Source organism: Nasonia vitripennis, chromosome 5 (assembly GCF_009193385.2).
Source record: "Nasonia vitripennis strain AsymCx chromosome 5, Nvit_psr_1.1, whole genome shotgun sequence".
In the NCBI taxonomy this organism is placed as follows: Eukaryota; Metazoa; Arthropoda; class Insecta; order Hymenoptera; family Pteromalidae; genus Nasonia; species Nasonia vitripennis.
The window spans coordinates 7,459,618-7,481,972 of record NC_045761.1 but is presented as its reverse complement, the minus strand read 5'-3'; the positions used below and the strand labels follow the sequence as shown (position 1 = coordinate 7,481,972).

Sequence of the window (22,355 nt, the reverse complement as noted above, 5' to 3'; positions counted from 1 at the left end):
TTTTCCGCGCGCTTTCACTGCTGATGACTCGATGCTCGCGTGGCCATCGTCGTCGTGGCATAAACGGATTCGCGGTTTTATATTTAAAATCTTGTTTTCGAGCTCGCTCGTATGCTCGATTGCTTATAGTTGGCCGCGATGGAATGATTCGAGGCTTTAGGGTTCGTAGAAGTTAATGCGAAGAAATCGTTCGCCAGTTACATCGTTTCCTATATCGTAGGTATGTACATGTGCAGACGTTGTATCGCAAAACAATTATAGGTCGTAAACTGTGTCAATATGTATAGCGTTTGATAAGACCGAGTGGGTTCTTTAAAGGATCATGAAAACCCTCGGAAGATCATTGACGTCAGTGTATGAGATAAGCATCGCGACGATACAATTGTACATTCCCATATTCCTATCTCTCGAGGGAATCAAATGCTAATAATGATAAGCTCATTTGCTGTCTCTTAATTGCAACAATAAACGGTGGCGCCAAGAAACCGTCGCAATCAAATTACACACACAACACGCGTACACTCGACTCGAGATCCAAACTTTTCGAGAGATTAGTTTGACAAAGTCGCGCAGGACAAAAAAGAAACTCGTTGTACTTGCGTATTTATTTATTCTAATATATTCCCGCCGACGACGTTCGATACAGCGTAGACCCAACCAAAGGAATATCTTCGAACGACTCGAGATTGAGGATACGACGACGTGTTTACATTATTATAAAAACATTATTTACACATGTTACAACTTTCTCTCTCGCTGGACACGTTATCATCGAAGCTATATTTATTGTTAAATCGACCTTTTGCGGAAGCTTCTGGAAACCTTGGTAGAAGCGCAAAAGAAACCGCGACGGCTTTTTTTCGCGCGATTTCAAAGCCAACTACTACTGCGAAACTTTTTTCCTCCGTATTATAGAAGCGGCTTATTTAAAAATTAAAAAATCGTCGCCGAGAGAGCCGTTATCCGCTTCTAGGATTTTCTAAACAGCAGAAAAGCTCTTTGTTGTAAAACGGACAATTGTGCGACGTGAGACCGTCCGCGACACGTAACTGGGATTACAAATTAAATTGAACTTCCCATTGTCGATGCGAGTCGGAATAACTTGGCCGTTTTCTCAAGCGGACGATTTGATTCCAATTGAATTGAGCGACACAATGGGGAACGATGTTGCGACACCTCTGAGAGATACACGTATATAATGGGTGTTTTTATCCGCGATAGGCTCTAGATCTTTAAGTGCTTCGTCGTCATAATTTTAAGAAGAAATTGATCTATAATACTCGCAATAAAAATCCATTGTTTCGCATTTTTCGAGAAGCCTTTTTACGCGATACACCGTCAGCTGTAATAACAACGCAGAAAAACAAGGAAAACAGAGATTCGCCATTAATGTACAACAGCGAGAATTTCTTCTACGACTTTTGCACAATACACTCTAATAAATTACTCTCCGCTTGTAAAACCCGCTATCAGCATGTCGTGGGAGTGAAAATCGATGTCGCGTGAAGGAGTAGCGAGGGCTGAGCACTGCTTCCCGTAATAAATATGAAAAAGAAAACACAATGCTCTATGCCTATAAATATTTGTCATTACGTCAACGAAAGTCAATGTATATGTTGTATATGAGAAAAAAAAAACATTGTCACACGCGTCTACTCTACTCTCCGCGTCATACACGCATTTAACAATAATCAATCGATAAGCGTGTGCCACATTACGATACACCTGGTTAAAAATATTGCAGACTGTGTAGGCGTTGTATATAGTGTAATGAAACTTTTCTTTCTGCCAACCCTGGGCACGTGCGGATTATTATCGCCTTTTATCGTTTTGCGACTACAAATGCACGTTTAACTCGCCGAGAGCTGACTCAGAACTTTTATCATCGACTTCATCGCTGTACGTACATGAAAATCGATATAAGTTCGCTCGTGTATATCCGATGCAATGATTATTACGATTAGCAGGAGTCACGACGTGTGGAGAAGGAAAAAATTATGCAGATGCAGAGGTAGCATGATGAATTCCATTATGGTAAGACGAAGAGATTCGTTGTTGTGTGATCGATAACAAGCTCGTAAATCACTGGCCGCAAAAGTTAATGCGCGAAAGTTGCGCAAGTCGCGTAATTTCACTTTTGCGAGATTCGCGCCCACGCGTGGATATCTGGTGTATAAATTATAAGTTCGCGATGGTAAGGAACTTCTTAAAAGGTCTTCGATGGTATAGGTTTGTAGAGAAGCGATTAAGGTCGAATCGAGAAGTAGACGTAATTGATCATTTCTTCCACATAATAACACGACACCTGGGAGAGATTTATATGGAGATACAATACAGAAAAATCAGAACGGCTTTATCCGATCGGAATCATCGACATCGGAGTAGCATCTGTTATACCGATTCCCACAAAGACGCAAAATCGCGTTAGCTAATAACGATTCGCTAGACGCTATTACAGAATTGCGCAACGCTTTATTAGGAAATTTTTTTTCCTCCTCCCGATACGCAATTTCTCCGAGCGCGATTTGGTTTGTAAAGAAGAAAAATTAAAACGTTTCCACAATCACCGCTCGCTGTTCTATCCAATCTATAGACGTAATAGTCGTCCCACTAAATACTTACATACAACACAATACACGCGGAAGTCGTGTTAACCGCCGCGTGTAATTCTCCTTCCAAACATACAGCAGCCGAAAACATCCGCAATCATTCGATTACCATAATAAAGACCTTCGCGAAGAGACTCATGTGTCAACTACCCATACAAATCACACCTCGACGACGGAGGTCAACTAACATCCTTTCCTTCTCGACGGGCGCATCGAAGGAAAAGAACAAACGAACAAAAAACAAAATCTCTCGTTCAAATTTCCCGCGTTTTGGTTAATCGAATCGGGGAAAAAGCTGCGCGCGCATCAGGGACGTGGCAACGTCGCGGACTCGCGTCGCTCGGAAAAATCTGTATTCTGTATCGCCGCAGTCGTTTCGAGTCGTGCAGCCTATACCAGAGTCAACTGGCCCTCGCGATATATTTGCATTTCGCTGCTCTCTCTCTCTCCAGTGCAGCAACATCGGCGATCGTGGAGAGGGGCTAAGTACTCTGCGTAGTTTCCAGAAACAGAACAGAACCATCTCCCGGTCCTAATAGGTACTGAGGGGAAAAGCAGCTCGCGGGTGTATATAGATATATATATATATATATATATATATATATATATCTATAGAAAACTGAAAAGGGGAAGCATTGCGCAGGCCATATCGCGCAAAGTTCTCTCTCTCTCCATTCATTGAGCCAGCAGCAGCAGCAGCAGCAGCAGCGCCACAGCACAGCTAAATCCATACGAAGACTCGAGAGAGCCAGCCAGTATCATCGAAGCCAGCAGCTATTGAGGAAGTTCGCTCTGCCGTAGTCGCGCACCTCGGATTATTCATCAAAACACACATCGCGTGCTAAACTGCACTCTAGAAACCTCTGTACATAATAAACGTCGTCGCACGGTTTTATCAAGAAAAGAAAGAGAGGGATAGATATATCTGAGCTATATATACAGCGCAAGGTGCACGACAACGACGACGAGCTATATTAGAGAGAGAGAGAGAGAGAGAGAGAGAGAAAAGAGCACAATAAGAGTCCGCATAGTCGGCCGTAGTGGAACAGTCCTAGCGAGGCTTTCGCAGTAGACGGAGAGAGAAAGAGGTGGTGTTCACGATTCCCCCCTCCAGTGCTGGCCCGCACGATATAAGACGTAGATTTGGTCGATCATCACCCCACCCACACCACAGCTGATGTGATAAGGGGAAGCAGGCGCACACATACGTATATACCACACTCACACAAGAGCAATAAGCAAGAGTGAGAGAGAGAGAGAGAGAGAGAGAAAGAGAGAGAAACTGTCCCTCTCGCGCTCAACTCGTCCCAGCCGTCTGGTTACACGTTCTCAAATATGCGACGAGTCCTCGTCGGACCGTAGCAGCAGCAGCAGATCGCCAAGATAAAGAGAGAAAATAGCGCGAGTGTGTGCGCGTATGTGCGTGCGGTTACCCGTCACTCTGTACAACCCAAGAGAATACGAGGGAGCTTTGGAGAATAGAGACTGTGCGACGAAGACTACGACGACGCCGTTGCATAAAGAGGCGAGCAGTAGTAACAGTAACACGGAACGGCCATTCTACTGGGCGACGAGAGAACGAGTTCGCACCCACGGGCATGGTATACGTGACGGGTGCTTGGGGCATGGGAGAGGCTGAAACGCAGTGCCGCAGTGCGAACGATAGCTCCTCCCCTGTAGCCTCCTCCTTCTGCCAGGATGAGGAAGTCTCTTTACATCCGCTTAACAACCAGGTAAACAGATATAAGCCTTAGTCTTCTTTCTTTCGCCCATGTGCACCGAGACTGCAGTATAAAGAGAGCAGAGAGCTCTGCGTGCCGTGAAACTTTATTGCAAAACGCCCACAGCCTCCTTCTCTTTGTCTCCTCTATATACTTACGCGTACGCCTTTCTTTCACTCGCGAGAGGACCACTCCTCTCCACAGTACCCTCACTTTGATCGCGAGATTCCATCCGATATCGCGTTTTTACTCTCGTATATCTTCCCAGGATCGTTATTTTTTTTTACTCGATTTCCCGAGTCAGCGGTATATACGCATGCATCACGTATATTCTTGCTCGATACTCGGCAGCGCTAATCTCGTATGATAACGATGAGCCGCGTGAGACGACTCTTTGTCGTCTGCTCGAAGACCACGCGACACTCGGCTCTGTTTTGAGTTTTTCGTGCACGGCTGATGCATTGTCACTCGTATACTGCAGCGAGCGACAAAGAGAGAGAGAGAGAGAGAGAGAGAGAGAGTGCATTTTCTTCCCCCCCCCCTCCCCGTAGCGCGTGCCCACGCAGCGACAGCTGATTCTCATGGTTTTCTTCTTTTCTTTCCTCGCACTGTTTCTGTGCCATAGGTCGGGGGTCACACGCGATTGTTGCTGCTCAACCAGAATACCATTTGCAAGCCGTTGAACTGCAGGGAGCTCGACTTTTACAGGAACATTCCACAAGATATACAAATGTTTGTCCCTAAATTCAAAGGTAAGCTAATATTCTGATATTAGTTTTCGACAAGGTGCGCTTAGATAAGGTATACCAACATGTACGATTCATGCTTATGTTTTTTTTTCAATCATTTTAACATAATATTATAATATAATGCAATATAATATATATCATAGCAATCTATGAGACTAGCGAGTTAAGGTTATTATTGTCCTTTAGTGTTTGCTGGATTTTTATGTGTTTTTTACAAGCTTCTCTGAGAATGAAGCTTTACTTTTTTTTCTAACTCATGCCGGTCCTTGTTCATTTTTGTTTTTGTTTTGAGTGCGACTTCGCCGTTAAAACGCGCCTATTGTGTTCTCAGACCTTTGTATGTTTCATTATGCGATTTTTATTTTACACTTTACGTTTCATCGGTTGAACCATTATCTCAAATTTTAATGTTCAATAGATGTAGAGATTTGTTTGCTCAGATTACCTCATTTCAGTGCAAGAAGCTCGATGACGTTTTAGTATTAATGTTTTCGTCATTAATGTTTATGCAATAATACGCTCTGTTGTCCCATTTCATGTAAATAAAATGTTAATCACCCAGCTAAACGTCACTGACACGTTTACTTAAAACGTCATTGGCTAATTATAATTTGAAGAGTAAACATACCACGGGCTGTCGTCAAATTCGTTTATTTTTGCTTTTTATCAGTAGTAAAGAACCTTATCACTCTATCAGCAAATCTTTCCACTATTATATTTTTATGAGCCAATCATCTGCCGGTGTTTGCTCAAACTTTTTAAAATCAGATTGGAGACTATCAATATTTACCTTTTCTTTGCTTGTATTGATAGCACCCTCAGTTTACCAGATTTTTTCTGTTTTTTAAAAATAATAATTATATAATGTCTGACTTGATGATAGATTTGATAGAGCGTTTAACTTATCACTTTTTAAGGTCCAAAGCTGAAGATTTAATCTTCAAAATATGTCATTATTATCGGGCCATCAATACTACATGAAGATAACAGTTTTTATTTATTTTTTTATGCATTAATCGATTATTGTACTGTCTGGTCACTGACAAAGTACATCATTTAAATATTTTGAAAATTTTTTAAAATTAGTTTACTTGTATTTTGGTAAGTATCGCAACTTGATAATGAAAAAACAAAAAATATTTATGCAATGAACATGTTTTGAGTGTAGAGCTAAAATTGCTTTCCAAAAATCTTTCAATTTTATACTTCGTGATTTTTCACGCGATGAGTAAATTTAAACATTATCCAAAAGTGATAATTTTCATGATGCACATACATACAATCTTGGAAAGTCCAAAAGAAATTGCTCGTAAACATAACACACAAAAGATTGGATTGTGCGCATTATCGTAAGTGAGTAATTTCTTTCCAGTCAATTTTGCAGAAGATGCGTTATCTGTTATTATGTTTTGCATAATGAAAAGGTTCACAGAGATATTTAAATTTCCGAGAGTCGTTCAATCATCATTCAAGAGCGCGCGTGCTTTGTCGATCATTTCCGCGAGCGATTTGTGAATTGGTGAAGAGCGAAAGATAAAAAGATCAGAAGTTCGAGTTTGTACTGGGAAAATCGCACCTTCCGGTGAAGATGAACAATAGAACACGCGTATCATGGGCAAATCATGGGGGACTGTGCTCGCTCATTCATTGGGGACGCGATAGACGTCGAAAATATGAACAAAATGAATGCATCAAATCGCGCCATGTTTGATGATTGTCTAGAAAAACAACCTTTTCTTTCAAGTATCCCCAGAGCCAATAAGTCACAAGGATACGTGTCTGGGAATCGAGGCATGGCCTGCTCGCAGACTCACTAGTGCCCTGAACACATTCCATTTGCTTCTCCTTGGCCAATGCTCGGGGTTTGTATTTTGTTGCTGATCATCAATATATTCCGCTCGGAGGCGAAAGCTCTCCGAACTGACATATATATCCAGAATTGTTCTCGATTCAGGCGAATTCATAAATTGCCTGTTTATCTGCACTAGTAGTATTATTTCAGTCAAAATTATTTTACTAGTTGTTACACAAACGTATGAATGATTTCATTTATTGTATACTATCAGTACTTGGAGAGTCGACATGACCATTATTACATTCGCATCATCATTATGCTATGATTTTTATCTCATTTTTTATTATTTGGTTCTTTGAAAAGTTTTATTTATAATTTTTGCAAAGGTGTTACTTATGTCGCCTATAGTGAGAACAATTCTAGCTCAAGGAACAAAAATTTCATAAAAAAAATTATTTTAAATGGAATATAAGTCAACCATTCTACATACTTTATACACTCTTGGGGATAAAATATAACTATTTTATACATAATTGTATGTTGCATGGCGAAAAATTCAAGTCGCGTGCTTATTACGATCCGTCAAGCTTGAATTTTCACGTCCAAACGTAACTTTTTATAATATGTATAATATTTTTTTTTTAATGCAAATCTCTTTATCATACTTATGAAATCTCTGGGAAGTATGATTTTATACATGAACGTATTATATTATGTACTCTGCAATAGGATCATGGGAGCAAATTATTCTTGGGGATCGATCATCATTTTTTTGTGTAACAATTATCAGTTTATGTTTTGTCTGAAATGCAGGCTTTTCTTTAATTTTTCAAAATATACTATATGACTATATATTATTATACTATATGTAACATGTATTGAATTTATTAATAAAACGCGTTTCGGTTTTTGATTGACGAGAATTTTACGTAATATATATTAAAAAAAGACTATCAAGTGTAGACAGAGTCGCACGCGACTTGCCTACTACCCATTGTAGCCCGAGATCACTGTGTGCTTATCCCCATTTGCTGGTGTTGCAGGTGTTATGCAGGCTTCCAGCAGCGGCGAGGTCAAACTCGAGAAACGCTACAGCCCGAGCTTCAGAGAACAAGAGGTTCGCCAGGGTAAAAGCTCGACCAAGAGGAAGCGAGATGACGTTCTAAGGTAGGTTTTGCACTCGTTATCTCTCGCGAGCGCGCGTTATTGATTTTCGCCGATGTGCATAAACTCTTGACTCTATTGCTTGTTTGCTTTCAGAATGAAGATCCACAGGAAGAACAGCTCTATGGACGTACTTAAGTCCGGGACGCATTTAGACTCGTCGACAAACAAACAATGTATCCTTTCATACGCCTCGGGCTTTTATTGCCACGGTATCATAAAATTTTATTTTCGCTCTACGTCACTCTGTACGCAAAGCTTTTGGTCAACAATGAGGATCTAACGATTTTCTTTTGTTTTCCTTAATACGATCTGAATGAGCAGATTTTTTATTACTGGAGAACATAACGTCTCGGTACACGCACCCGTGTATACTGGACTTGAAAATGGGGACCAGACAGCACGGGGACGACGCCTCGGCGGAAAAGCGCAGCAAGCAGATTGCCAAGTGCGCTGCGAGTACGTCGGCCTCGCTTGGTGTACGCCTCTGCGGTATGCAGGTAGGTTCACCTCGTAAAAATCTTTTTGCACCTTATCGCGACAATCGAGGACAGCCTTTTTCTCATCCTGGTATTATTTTTTTCTCGTTCTCTCGCACAGGTCTATCAGGCGGACACGGATAATTATATCAAACGAGATAAGTATTACGGGAGAGAGCTGAACGAGGAGGGTTTCAAGGCGGCGCTCTACCGATTTTTTCACAATGGCTTTTGTCTGAGAACGTCGGTTATTCTCAGAGTGATCGCGCGATTAGAGCAGCTGCGTCGCGCCATCGAGAGACAGAGCAGCTATCGTTTTTATTCCTGGTGAGTATACTCTCATCTTGCTTTTTCTCCCACGGCCGCCTTTGTATGTTTCTTCATCTTTGTTTCATGTACATAGCCATATAGTGTTAATTGCCGAGTATTTTTAAGCTCCTTTCTGTACAAAGCCGCTCTGAAGAAGTTTGTAAATAAAGACAAAAATGCACCTCACACAAATACCAATTGCTTTATTTTATTGCTTTCATTAATCGTTTCTTGTAACACTGTCAAATTGAGAGTTGATGATTCCACTCACAGAACGATGATCAAAGTTAATTCGATAAACAAACTTGGACAGAGATTCAGACTTGTTAAACGATTCCGAGAAAAAAATGCTTCCCACGTGAGTTTGCTCAAGCGCTGACGTAGATTAGCTTCCATTCATTTGCTCGCATATACCTATATGTATCCGCGCAAATCGATATGAGAGTTTATTTACGCTAGAAAGAGCTTGGGGATACGATTGTGCGCGCGCTGACTCGTGCGCATTTGCACCAAACGTGTATCCTTGACAATTCGAAACCTCCGAACGTCTCGAATGAAACAAAAGCGGAAGTAGAGAGAAAGCAAGGGCGGATAAGACCGGACAGAATTGGATAAAATCGATCTTGGAAACATAACAAAAGCTCATGATTAAATTCCAGCTGGTATTATCCAGTTCGTTCCGCTTTTCGTCCCATCCGATCGATACACCTTCCGTTTGAAAGTCTTCCTTCGAAACTCTTGGCTAAAACCAACTCTCGTACTGTCTCATTGCAGTTCTCTACTGGTGGTGTACGAGGGCTACCAGGTGGACGATTACTCGGGCCACCGACACTCGCCGTCCTTGAGCGTCGTAGACCAGACCCCAGGCGTCGTCGGCTTTATAGACAACATGACCTCGCGAAGCTCCGACGCATGCTGCTACGACGCCGATACGAGCAATAATTCCGCGGATTACAACCTATCGGTGCACGAGGAGGTCAGCCAAGCGGCTCTGCACCGCGGTTTTGGCGAGGCAGCCGCCCGTGGCGCCAAAAATTCGATGGGCTTCTACCCAGTGAACGAGGAGACCGTCTTCATGGAGCACCCGCCACCCCACGGGCTCATGAGCGCTGGATCCGGAACGAGCCACCATAAGCACCGTGTCGTCGTTGGTCAATCCAGTGACAACTGGATGCTCTATGGTGATAGCAACAGCAGCTCGAGTAGCAGTGATAGCGGCGACGAGTATTGCTGCGGGCAGCACACGGTCGTCAATTCCGAGGACACCAGTTCCGATCTCGATATCGGTATGCTGCCTATCGGACCTGATTGCCCGCTCAACAAGCGCAGTCGTCAGCTTCATCACAGGCACCGTCTCAGGCTCTACGAGAACGAGCCTTGTGAGACCAGAGACGAAGACGAAGAGGAGGATGAAGAAGACGACTGTGCAAGCCTCTCCAAACGGCTTAAGGTGAAGGCTCTCAACTCGTCTTCTCAGACGTCGGTCAGTAAGGCCGCGGCCCAGCCGACGAACCTCGACGACTCTATGATCGACGTGCGCATGATCGATTTCGCCCACACGACCTTTGGGCATAACACCCACTCCGGAGTCGCCTCCAATTCAAAGGTACACCAGGGTCCCGACTGCGGTTTCCTCACGGGCCTTGACAGTCTCAAACGCCTTCTTCACGAGATTCTGGCCGAAGGCTAAAATGCTAGCCAGCCGAGATATTTAATCTCATCTTTCTACCTTAAATCGCGGAGAGAATCTCACGTGCTATCTCTCTCGCGCGCGCGTCGTTGCGGATAAAACGATAAATTGTGATTGCTTTTGGACGTTCGGCAAGACGAACGCCGTAGCGCGATTCGATAAATTTTATCCTAGTGTAATTACATACATATACACCGAGTTCATTCTTGTAGCCGCGAGCGAGCCTATGCAACGGGGAGTAGTAGATATATTTGCGCCGGGAATCGAAATTGGCTGCGCAGAAGAATGACCGTGGAGAATGAGTGCGGGTGAGAAGGCAAGAGAGAAAGAGAAAGTGCGAAGGCGCAATATTAGCGCGATAGCGCTTGCGTATGAAAGAGAAAATTCTGAGAAAGAAATGCACGCGAAAAAGTATAAATGATAACGATGCAGCAACAAGTTTGGAAATGTATATGCAAGTCCAGAGTATTAAGGGAAACGTCCTTTCCAAAAGTGAATCTAGTTTATTATTAGACACTCTGAGCAAGGCCTATGTATATAGTCACGAGGCATAATTTTAAACTACATGTTCCACGAAACTGAACGTTCAATATTGTACTGGATAATACAGTGAATCATGGATGCGCGCGCCTGCGCGTACCACGTCGACGTCGACAACGTTCTTCATGCGTAGCTAAAAAAAATGATTTCGAAGACACGCGCAAGCACGCGCATTAGTACATGTATAAATGTAAATGTGTATAAATTACGTTACTAAAACACAATATAAAAGAATTAGCGGAATGCTCCTGCCAATTATCGAGAAAAACAAATGAAAAATCCAAACTGCGACGACAATTAATTGTAGTATTAATTTTTAAACAATTGACCAATTCTGTATTTTTTCTTATCAGCTATATATTTTCTTTTTTTTTCGTTTATTTCTCATTGTGATTTTTAGCGTACAGCGCGGTATTCGTTACAAAAACAGCGTAGAAATCTATGGTAAAAATACAATTTAATAATGGACGGTTTGATCGTCTATTAATTGTTATTACGAACTTATTTTAAGAGAATCGCAAGCGAAATTGTCCTTGTAAGATTTGATTCGAGGCAGAGACGGATCAAATTATTTTTACATCGTACAATGTCCTACAAAAGTACGAAATTATATAGTTATTAATGTTATTCAAACGAAAAAATTAAAATAATGTACAAATTGCAATATACGCTGTATTATTTATGTACGCATATAATGCATATACACATATTTTTCCTGAATAATGTCATAAACAGGTACTCAGTGTGATAGACGAATATCGAAAGAAAAATATCTATATCTCGAAGTTGTTCTTTAAAAAGCAGGTGCGCTAGCAAAAAGTTCCATAAAATAGCATTGTAAAATTTTCATGTTTTCTTTGCGTAATAAAAAATTATTATTACGAAAATTCCATGAAGTGATTGTGTGTGCGATATTTTATCACATAAGAAGAACCAGACGTGATCTTTGTTGTGAATTCCTTTTTAAGTTCCTACCATATACTGTTTATGTACGTACTATAAATTAGATTTTTTAGTTAAAGTTGTAAATTTATAATTGCATAAAAAATTTTCTTATATGCTGTTTGACAAAGGTATATGAATAATAAATACATTTGACTTTTTTGAAATACACTTTTAATAACAAATTATACATTCTCAATACAATGTTCAAAATTATTCTGAATTAATAAATGGTAAAAGACAAATAAATATTATAAATATAGTATATTCCAATACTTGTATACAAAATACATTTGACAACACTCGCGTCGTGCTCTAAAATGAATCATCACTGGAATACATTTTTTTCTTCTAATTAACACATCGCTGCGACTAAAAGGCGCATTATTTACGGCAAACTGGTTTAATAATTATGCTGAAGGTAAAATAGATAAAGCTAAACGAAATCTCACAAGTTACGATTTTCATTACATTAGTTTGCGTTTTTATAGCGAAAAAAAATCGATTACTTGGGACAAAAAAAATCTTATACGTGTATATTTATAGGTATAGCGCATGATTCGTGGTGTTTGTACTGTTATATGACAACATCGCAAGATTAAAACATCCGTACATTTTCTTTCTTTTTTTTTTGTGACTTATACTTTTTCTGCAGTTTTGCACGAAATTTTTTACGCAAGTGCAATTAACTCATTATTTTATTTAGAGTAGAGACTCGAGACCAATTTATCATTAGTTACCGTACAGCGGCAATATTACACTTGTATTCTTGAATTGATAAGGAAATAACAAATTTATTCGCGCGGATGCAAATAATATTTTCGTCGAAAAAATCAAATAAAAAATACCAAAACAAGACTGTTTTTTTTAATTTGTTTCATACGCACTATCAGGTAGTAAGGGTTATAAAAAAGAAATATTATTTTGAAGTTATGAAACTTATTTTACACAATGAACATTGGATACAGGATCGTAACTTATTCGTTGTTTTAATTACAATGGTTATTTTATTAATTTCAGTTCTAATTTAATTGGTTTACAACTAACTCAAGTATAGATTTGGTGCAATGTTATTTAATACTACCTAAGTATTTACTCAATCAAGATTGACAATGGTATCAAATTTTTTTTTATTATACATTCTGTTCTTTTAAGCTCATACAAATTATCGATTATCGAGTTAATGACGATCAAACTGCACCATTGTGAATATTTTTTATCAAATTCTTACTTACAATATTAGATTCGTTTATGATTAAACGTAAATCAACTTAGAAAGGCACGTTTCTTTGAAAATGTTGCATTATTTGGTCAACACAATTAAATCATTATACATTACATTATATAATCATGCAATGTGATGCAAGCACCTGAGCATTAAAATAATATAATTGTTTATGTTATTATCAATATTTTTATACAATTCATAATTTATCGGTAATAAGCTTCCTTTTATAACACATTATTATAAATCAGAAGTTCACATTTTCGTAGTAACATTTTAATGTTGTTTCCGATTACTGGAAAATTTAACAATACATGCAATTTGAAATGCTTTTATCGTGAAACAGATGCATATGCATGAAATAGTTAGGTATTTAATTTAGTGGACAATCAAAACTGATAAAGTAAAAATTAAACAAATTTCATTTCATTTTTAATTATTTTAAACGATACCGTTATACTAGGATATAATAAAATATATTTCTAACAATGTATAATTATGTTTGATCACTAAATAAGGATTTTTTTTAGTTAATGATCCGATGAAGTTGGCAAACATTATTTTAATAAATTTTTTTATAACAAACGTGAAAAAAGTGATGTGCAATTTTTCCCTAAAATCAAACTATACCAGTTTGTCTAAGAGAATTAATTTTTGTTGAAGATGTATGTTTGATATGTTTTTACATACTCATAGAACATACAATTCAATAATAAAATACACTGACTGTACTTTCAAAAAATATACTCATTCTGTAAGGAATACAGATTATGTAGGTGACTTCTAATTTCACTTCTTTTCCTTTTTATGCAACACTGTCAATTGATTACATAACTGTTGTCATTTAAAAGTTTTAATTAAATTTCATGTGTAAAAAAATATTCTATTCAAGTTTAACACATTTTTGTATTAAAAGAAAGAAATCAATAGAAGCTTAGGATCTGCAATACTTAATAACTTTAAAATAATTTCAACTTCTAAGCTTCGTTCATGATATAAAATCATCTCTTAAAAAATAATTTATAAAATAGAAATGAAATCAAATACATGCGAGCAACAAATAAATTGCTTGTATCGAAATTAATTCATCAAATCAATAGAAAAATTTTACAATTATAGTTGGAAAAAATTCCAATATTTACACTTTGTTAATCATTTTTTGCATTTAGCTCATATTGAATGTATAACGCACTTTTTAAAGTTTACCTTACTTTATCCGTCGTTTTCACCAGCCATTTGATAATGGTAACGACGCAGTGCTGATAATTTTAACCGTTCAGTCTCTAAAGCTTGTTCCAGTTCCAAAACACGAACTTGAGCTTCCATTTCCAATCTTTTAGCTTGGTGTAAGCTTAGTCCAGAAATATCCATATCTTCTATAACAAGCGAAAAAAGTACCATATTAGTGATTCAAAAATCATTTTGAGAATAAATGTTGGTCATCATTGAGTTGGTGATTGCTAATTTAATAATAGTATATATAATTTCAAACAATTACCGTTATCCTCGACGAGTTGACTGCAACTTTTAGCAGTCGCTACAACACCTCCGGTGGCTTGTGTGACCAAACGAGAAGCTTCCGAAAGTGCCGATAGATTACTGCTATTTCTGTCAGCTTTTACTCGACTTGCAACGACTAACTGAGCGGTGGAAGCAGCTATGCCCTGCGAAGCCACTACTAGTTGTTCGAACTTGCCGTTTCCAGAAACAACTTTGTCCGAGGCTTCTCTGAAAGTTATGAATTATGAGTTTTCATATGTTTCGTTTGAAGGTATATATTAGGATGAAAAATAGAGAAACAACTTACAAAAGGAAATTAGCTCCCATAGCAATAGCTTTAGCTGCTGAAATCAAACCTTCAGACCACTGATGATTGCGTTTGTAAAATTCAGTGGCAGAAGCAGTTCCTTTGCCTTGCGCAACGATTTCCATTTGCAACAGTCTGGACTTTTTTACCAAATTTCTAATGGCCATCATTAATTCAGTACAAGAGTCTAAAATTTTGCCGTTAACTTCTAGTTTCACTCCTGAATCAGCAGCGCGCGATTTGTCCAGCATTTCCTATAAGAGAAAAGACAAAAATTTTAACTATATCTTCTTAATTCGATTTATATAAGGTACCAAACATTTTTAAATAAAAAAGAATCTGAGAAAAATTGTTAAAAATATCTTATTTTGGTGCATTTAAGATTTGCACATGCTATAAAATCTACCGAGATCAACTTCGTTATCTTTGGATACAGAATTCAAACAGCCTTTTTATCTTGTGTAAATAATGACATGTTGTACATAAAAGACACATTAGGAGACAGATTGATATCAATTAAATGATCGATTTGAACCGTTTCAACGTTAAATGAAAAAACGAAACGCATTATTACGTGTATTATTATTTCGTTGCTGCAAAATCGAAAAATATAAAGAATATTCATACTTGAATTCTAGCAGCAGCTTCCTCGATAGCTTTATCCATGCTCGTCAATTCATTTTCAACCAGATCACCGATCACTTCGACATTGCCCAAGGCTTTGGACAAGGAGTCAGCAAGATTCGAAATTTTTTCCAATTGTTTTCTGACAACTTGGACTTGTTCTGTAGTTGATGGAGATTTTTCTTTTATGTAACTTATCATGATTAATCCTTGAGATCCCAATTGTTTACATTCATCCGTTAATCCTATGTTACAGAAAATGAGTGATAAATGTACAAAACCACGGATGATTAAAGAATTAGAATGCTTGCATAGCGCAGTAATCCGTAGATTAGTTTATCATATCTCGTATCTTTGAGACGATCTTTGTTTCCAAATTTTCGTAATTTTTGTGTATCTTTGTGTATATTTTTTTAACAAGGATACCATGCTTAAGAAATGATTAGATAAAGTCTACACATTAGGCCCGAACTAAATTCGCTGTTCTAAAAGCTTAAATTTTGTTTTCAAAATTTACTGCTATAAATTATTACAACTTTGATAAATATTTATTCCCATATTGAAGACATATATTCTGACATATAATATGCCTGGGCGTCTATTGCCGATATTTTTGCGAATCCCGTTTATCTTTATCTGGGGATTCCCCAAACGGGAAAAAAACCCAAATACACAGTATTTTAACTTTCTCGAGGGTTTTTCCAGACTGGTTCATATCTTTCATTTGCGCCCTCTATTACTTAAGTGCTTTTGCTAATATTACTCAATTTTGAATGTGATATTAAAGTGATTGATTGATAATCTGACTTACTGTCTCCAAAACTAATATCCTTAGACGTGTTAGAAGTGAATTTAGCTTGCATCAGGTATATAGCAAGAGTATACGCAGTATGAATAGCATTGCGTATTAATTGTCCTCTTTGTGAGTTATCCGTCATGTAATTGCTGTATGCCGCGCTCAAGTCATTCAGTGCTTCATCTGTAGGCTTGAGAAGACTTCCAAGGTAATCGGGCGTACAAGTGACTGCCGAGACGGCTGGATTATCAACGACGTGCATTGCATTTTGCAAAATTGCTTCCGCTTCCGACAAACATACCACTGCAACATTCACAATTTATATTACAATATATGTACGGGCTTTGTGAAATCGTTTGACTTTTAATAGGCGTGCGCGTCGCTTCGTTTTTTATTATTAGAATCATTGACTTACAAAGTAAATCGTACAAGGCCGTATCTGAGTCGGCTTTCACTTGAGCGAGGGAACGCTCTGCTTCAGCTTGCAAGTTTGTGATTTTCAATTCTAGTTCTTCTTTCTGAGAGGTCAAGTCGTGCAATTCTCCCTCAACAGCAGCTTTTTCGGACGAAATGAAATCTATTTTGGCCAGAAGACTCTGAAATTTATACGCAATTTTAGATTATAGATTCAAATGGATTAATTTATTTGATTAAAAAAAAAGACATACCAAGTTTTCAGTTTTTGCTGCATCGAATTCCTTTCTAACTTCATCTAAATCGGCTCGAGCTTGAACAACGCGCTGAGCTTCCTGCTCAACAGTGGCTTGACCTTGCACTTGCTCCTGAAGTCGCTGTTCGGCTTCTTGTGTTCGTCTTTCAGATTGATCTAGTTTTAATTTCATACTTCCTAATTGTTTATCAACTTCGGCTTTCTGAAAAAAAGAAAGGATTCGTTTATAAAAGTTGTAAATAATCAATTCTAATATATATTTTTTAAATGGTTCTCACTTTTCTAATCAAATTAATATGCTCCTCTCTTAATTTTGAATATACTTCTTTCAACTTTTGGAATTTGTCTTCTATAACTTTACCTTTTTCTGCAATCAAACAAAATAAATATAGATTATAGGTTGATTTGACTTTCATCACGCTTAATAATTTGACATCAGCATACCTTGAGCTGCAGTAAACTGCAGAAATACTTCTTCTTTTTGTTTAGATATATCCTGGGCAGTCTGTTTCTCTTGAAGAATTTCATTTCCCTACAAAAATTTAAATGATGGTCAATCTTCAAACGGGCAAATGAATAATAGATTCAACTGTATTATTTGTTTATCTCAATACCTTAGCTGAAAGAATTGATTCCAGTTCTAGAATGCGGCTTCGTAAGTCTCCAACAACATGTTGGTGTTCAGTCATAAAACGTTGCAATTCTTGTCGTTGTCTTGCGTTTTCTTGATGGAAATGCTCAATCAGACTATCTCTATAAAATCACGTAAAATAATGTGTTCAAAGAAAATGTAGATAAAGGGTGATGGACAACAATTGATGAAACATTAAATAACTAAGAGTACCTTTCTGCTAAGGCATCGGGTGAAATAGATCCATTATGTGTTGAGTCCTGTTGATCACCTGGTAATGAATTGGTATCAGATGTATCAATTAAGGATCCCTCAGCATCAAGAGGTTCTTCAGGTGGTAATACTACTACTGGTGTTACGTATGTTCCTAATTCAGATTGTATCAAAAAGTTGGGTGGGTTCTGAAATTATGATGAATGAATTTAAATTATTTCTAGTTCACAGATTAGTCAATGAACTCGTTAGAAAATTATTTTTACCTCTGGCAATGTTGGTATTGTAATAAGGTGCTTAAAATAGTGCATGTGCATAACTGTATTGTAAAAGCTCTTCAGATCTCGGAACTGTTTAAGAAAACGGTCTCGATGGCCGGCTAAGGTGTCGGCAGGAAGAGCACTGTGCAATTTAAAAAGCATTTTTACACAGTAATCATATAGTTGAGATGCGTCTTGAACACATGGAATCAATGGAGCAAGACGACACTGGCCACATGGTGTCATAGAATTAGAGCGTGATAAATCCAAAGATCCAAAAACTGTAATTTCACATTTTTTTATTAGTATATATATATATATATATATATATATATATATATATATATATATATATATAGAGAGAGAGAGAGAGATAGAGCACATAAAAAGTACTCAATTAATGGTATTCAATATTTACCAGCTTGTTGTAGATTAAGAATATCATCCATGTAGTCAAACATTTCAACAGTCATTTGGAAGCTACAATAAATTGTAAAGAATTAATACGGAACATCAATCAATCTAGTAGCAGACTTATAGATAATAATAATACGTACTAAACATTTATATCATTTTCCCCAATTGCTTCAAGTTCTTCTGTAGTAACTTGAAGGTTTCCTGGCATGCGAGGATTACGCTTATGAAAATCTAGTTTAGTTATCAAGAGACGTATGTACAAATGTATTAAGCGACCATATTCATCTCGCAAATGCTGCCAAAGTTTTCCTATATCTTCCAACTTTCCCCTGTGTCGTTGCGAATCGTGAATGACGCGAGGGTGACCCTCGCGCAAGATTTTGTGCAAGACATGACAAAATTTCCATGCTACGATTCGGTTCTCTTGCAATTGTTGACGCAAGACATAGGTCCAAAAAATATTGGCTCCTTTCTCTTTGAACGTACCAATGATTGCAACTGTGTAAAAAGGAATTAAGGAAAAATACTTGTACAAACAAAGAAAACATGTTATTACTTTTATGTAATAAGTAAATCATGCATGTCAAATTGCATTGAAAAAGGATACTGCGCACATGTTTCTCTTTGACACGTGTCTCGGATGGATTTACTGCCTTTGCAATGCTAGTACTCTGAAAAACAAGCAGCACATTCTGGTTAACAATGGAATATTTTCAAATCGGTATCTAACGTTACTTCAAACAGTTTCATGCTCTCTATATTATTATAGTCTATATTAATCAAACTCACCAATTGATGAATGTGCTTCTCGTCAAATGGTAAAACAGACATGTTAGTTGTGCAATACGTCAACAAAGGTTACGATAAAATAAGAACAGCAGAGCAAATGATAATCAGAAGATTAGAGCACATAACAATGTCTTCTTTCTCATTCGCTTGTCTATACGCTCCTCTCACCCCAATAATCTAGGATGCCTCATCAAGGGGTTATTTTTGGTGACATGCACTATCTGCAAAGCTAGTCATTACAAAAACAAAACAAAATAATGACATGGTGTGTTTATACTCTGCGTCGAGAGACAAATAATGTTTTTAGTCAAGAAATGGAAGTAGTAATTATGCAATAAAGCTTGTTAAACAGTGTATAAATAATTACTAGGCTATCTTGGACGTTTCCAGAAAGAAAGGAAAGATTGAGAGTACGCAGAGACTTGTAAACATTGTTCGACATGAGTGCAAGTATATAGGTGTGTAAGCGAGCAAGTGTGACTCGAAACGAGAAGAGATGTTGCAAAACTGAGCCAAATCTCGACTCTTAAGGTGTGCAGCAGGTGTGTGTATATATATATAAGTATATACGAAAGCAAATAGCGCGTCGGCGTAAAGTCAATCTTTCCACTCGGCTGATTCGGAGTCAGTGCACTCTCTCGTCCCGGCGTTATTATATTGTAAAAAGAGCAACGCAACCCAAACAAAGTAGAGCCCAAAAAGTAAAAAACTGGCGGTACACGTACACCTATATGTAAATATAGGTGTATATACCAGCGCACACAAGCTAGAGAGAGAGAGAGAGAGAGAGACGTCGAAGTGACGTTAATACCTGTACGTGATGTTCTCTCTCCAAATCGAGACTGGTCTTTCTTTGTTGGAGCACTCGGGGCAGAGATAAGGAAGCCATATCCAAGCGCGAGAGCCGGCCAATATAATATCTCGCTGCAGCGGTATCAGTCGAATAATCAAATCGGCCAACGTTTACGCTATATATCTCCGTCCTCCTCACTCCCCAACAACGTCGTGTAGATGCTATATAATATTAGTATATATAGTCGGTCGTCGGCCGCCACCTCGGACTCCTCGCGACTGCAGCGCGATGTGTATACGATAATATTTCACATAAGTATATCACGGATAGGCGCGCGCGCGCGCGAACGGCCTGATAGCCGAGAGAACACTGAGCTGATGGGCGGCCTGGTATATACGTGTGACGCCCCCGCCCTCGCGAACACAATGACGCGTGTTTTACGGCGCTGCTACTGATGTGAATAAACACGCAACAGGATCTGTATACGAGAGAAAGAGGATTTGTGTGTGTGTGTGTGTGTGTGCGGGGGGAAGGGAAGGCGACTACTGCTGAACTGCTGCAGTGGCGGTCAATTCACGCACTGAGAGAGCAGCTGCTGTTACGATTTCTCGAGCGCCGCGAGAGAGAGAGAGAGAGAGAGAGAGAGAGCATGAATGGGTCGCGCGCTGATGCCGATTCACCCAATGGAGTGTACGCGGTGATGCATCGGACTTGCGCGGCCGGCTGCGTCGCGTTCATAGCTATAGCTTCGAAATGTGACTTTTCTTTCTTCTTGCGCATCGCGTGCCTTTTTTTTTTCGTAAAATTTAGAGGGAGCTTTTTTTATCGTTGCAGGTAATATAGTTGATTAGATATTATCGTACAACAACGACAACAACAATGTTTACATCAGGGAAAGGGCGCAGTAGAGGCAGCGCCACCTCCGACCGGATTTATGCAGCGTCAACGCATGTGCATCCGGAGAGAGGGAGAGCCAGAGTGGGCAGCCACGGGTGTTTGGTGCACTTCCATCAGAAAGGAAGTATAAGGAGATAGAGAGGGAGGGAGCCAGAGAGGTAAGAATAGAGCCGAGCGTATTTTGCGTCGGCTGCACCTATGCCAGCTGCACCGGACAGATGCCAAACGGGATCGAGTCCGCACATGGGTTTTGCCTAAGTTAATTATATTGAATGGATTAGGGGATGTATTATTATTATTTAATTATTTTCTATTGAATTCATTTGGGATATTTTTTAAATAATAATATTTTTTACTGATAATCCAACTGATCTATGAATATATTTGAATAATATAAGGTTTGTAGAGAAACACCATTTGCGAGTGTTTATGCCATTATAGAAATCTCATTTATAGTCTATAGAAATTTAACATATGCAAGGTTAGATAGTTTACATTGAATAGAGTATTTATATGCCGTGTAAGTTGAGGCAGCGTGGGATATTCCGTCGTTCCATATATTGTTAAACTCCAGTGTGTCACTGATGTTTACGTATCATCTAGATTTTGATACTACTTTTACAAGTTGTTAATTCAATATTACCGACAATACCGACTGTGGATAACGAGTGCATTTTTCTCGATCGGTATTACAGTACCCAATTATCCCACAGATTTGAATTTGTTCGAACTTATATTTCACCCAATTTCGTTTCGTCTAATTTCTTCTTTATCTAATTTTTATGCGAATATTAAAACAAAAGTCTGCTTCAATCTAAAAGCGATATTCAATCTTGCGATTCGAAATCTAACATAAATCACAGTTGAAAGCAAGAAAATTCTCCCTCTGTTAGCTGAAGCGAATAAGAAACTTACTATTGCGCGTGTGTTCTAAAAATAGTCTAGTCTCCGATCCAATACAAAACAAAAAAAAAAACCTAAAATTTAACAAACACCTCTTTATCCTGTCCTATATAAAATAACACACACTAAACGATCTCAAATCCTCGCCTTCACACTAATCGCGCACAAGAACGCGTCAGCCGAAAGCTTCGAAAAAATCTCGGCTCTCTCTCACTCGCGCAAAACTCGAAAATATTGACACTACCAAAACAACAGCAGCAGCAGCAGCAGATCTCACCTCTATCTCCTCTCCAACTCGCTCGCTTTTATACATACCGCACATGCCTATATAA

The 22,355-nt window shown here is 38.5% G+C and overlaps 2 protein-coding genes across 5 annotated transcripts; one reads left to right on the top strand and one right to left on the bottom strand.

The window, feature by feature from the left end:
- Window positions 1-2,969: 2,969 nt before the first annotated feature.
- LOC100679103 (inositol hexakisphosphate kinase 3) lies at window positions 2,970-12,165 on the top strand. Of its 2 annotated transcripts, XM_032600784.1 has the most exons (9): window positions 2,971-3,148; window positions 3,225-4,342; window positions 4,956-5,082; window positions 6,824-6,941; window positions 7,918-8,041; window positions 8,135-8,214; window positions 8,363-8,538; window positions 8,639-8,844; window positions 9,601-12,165. In XM_032600784.1, the coding sequence occupies exons 5-9, from the start codon at window positions 7,923-7,925 to the stop codon at window positions 10,514-10,516; spliced, it is 1,497 nt and encodes a 498-aa protein (XP_032456675.1). In that variant the 5' UTR covers window positions 2,971-3,148; window positions 3,225-4,342; window positions 4,956-5,082; window positions 6,824-6,941; window positions 7,918-7,922; the 3' UTR covers window positions 10,517-12,165. The 2 variants fall into 2 exon arrangements, with proteins under 2 accessions (XP_031787668.1, XP_032456675.1); XM_031931808.2 differs by lacking the exon at window positions 6,824-6,941 and having other exon boundaries at window positions 2,970-3,148.
- On the bottom strand, window positions 12,156-22,296 carry LOC100121250 (huntingtin-interacting protein 1). Of its 3 annotated transcripts, none has more exons than XM_003424410.5 (17): window positions 20,242-22,296; window positions 19,431-19,659; window positions 19,249-19,312; window positions 18,782-19,139; window positions 18,643-18,704; window positions 18,231-18,505; window positions 17,965-18,152; window positions 17,735-17,873; window positions 17,565-17,652; window positions 17,399-17,487; window positions 17,119-17,322; window positions 16,866-17,046; window positions 16,466-16,753; window positions 15,658-15,899; window positions 15,031-15,284; window positions 14,722-14,951; window positions 12,925-14,599 (listed from the first exon to the last, which is right to left on the bottom strand). In XM_003424410.5, the coding sequence occupies exons 2-17, from the start codon at window positions 19,470-19,472 to the stop codon at window positions 14,436-14,438; spliced, it is 2,868 nt and encodes a 955-aa protein (XP_003424458.1). In that variant the 5' UTR covers window positions 19,473-19,659; window positions 20,242-22,296; the 3' UTR covers window positions 12,925-14,435. The 3 variants fall into 3 exon arrangements, with proteins under 3 accessions (XP_001604846.2, XP_003424458.1, XP_008216963.1); XM_008218741.4 differs by having other exon boundaries at window positions 19,431-19,651; window positions 20,242-20,805; XM_001604796.6 differs by lacking the exon at window positions 19,431-19,659 and having other exon boundaries at window positions 12,156-14,599; window positions 20,242-20,594.
- Window positions 22,297-22,355: the final 59 nt, after the last annotated feature.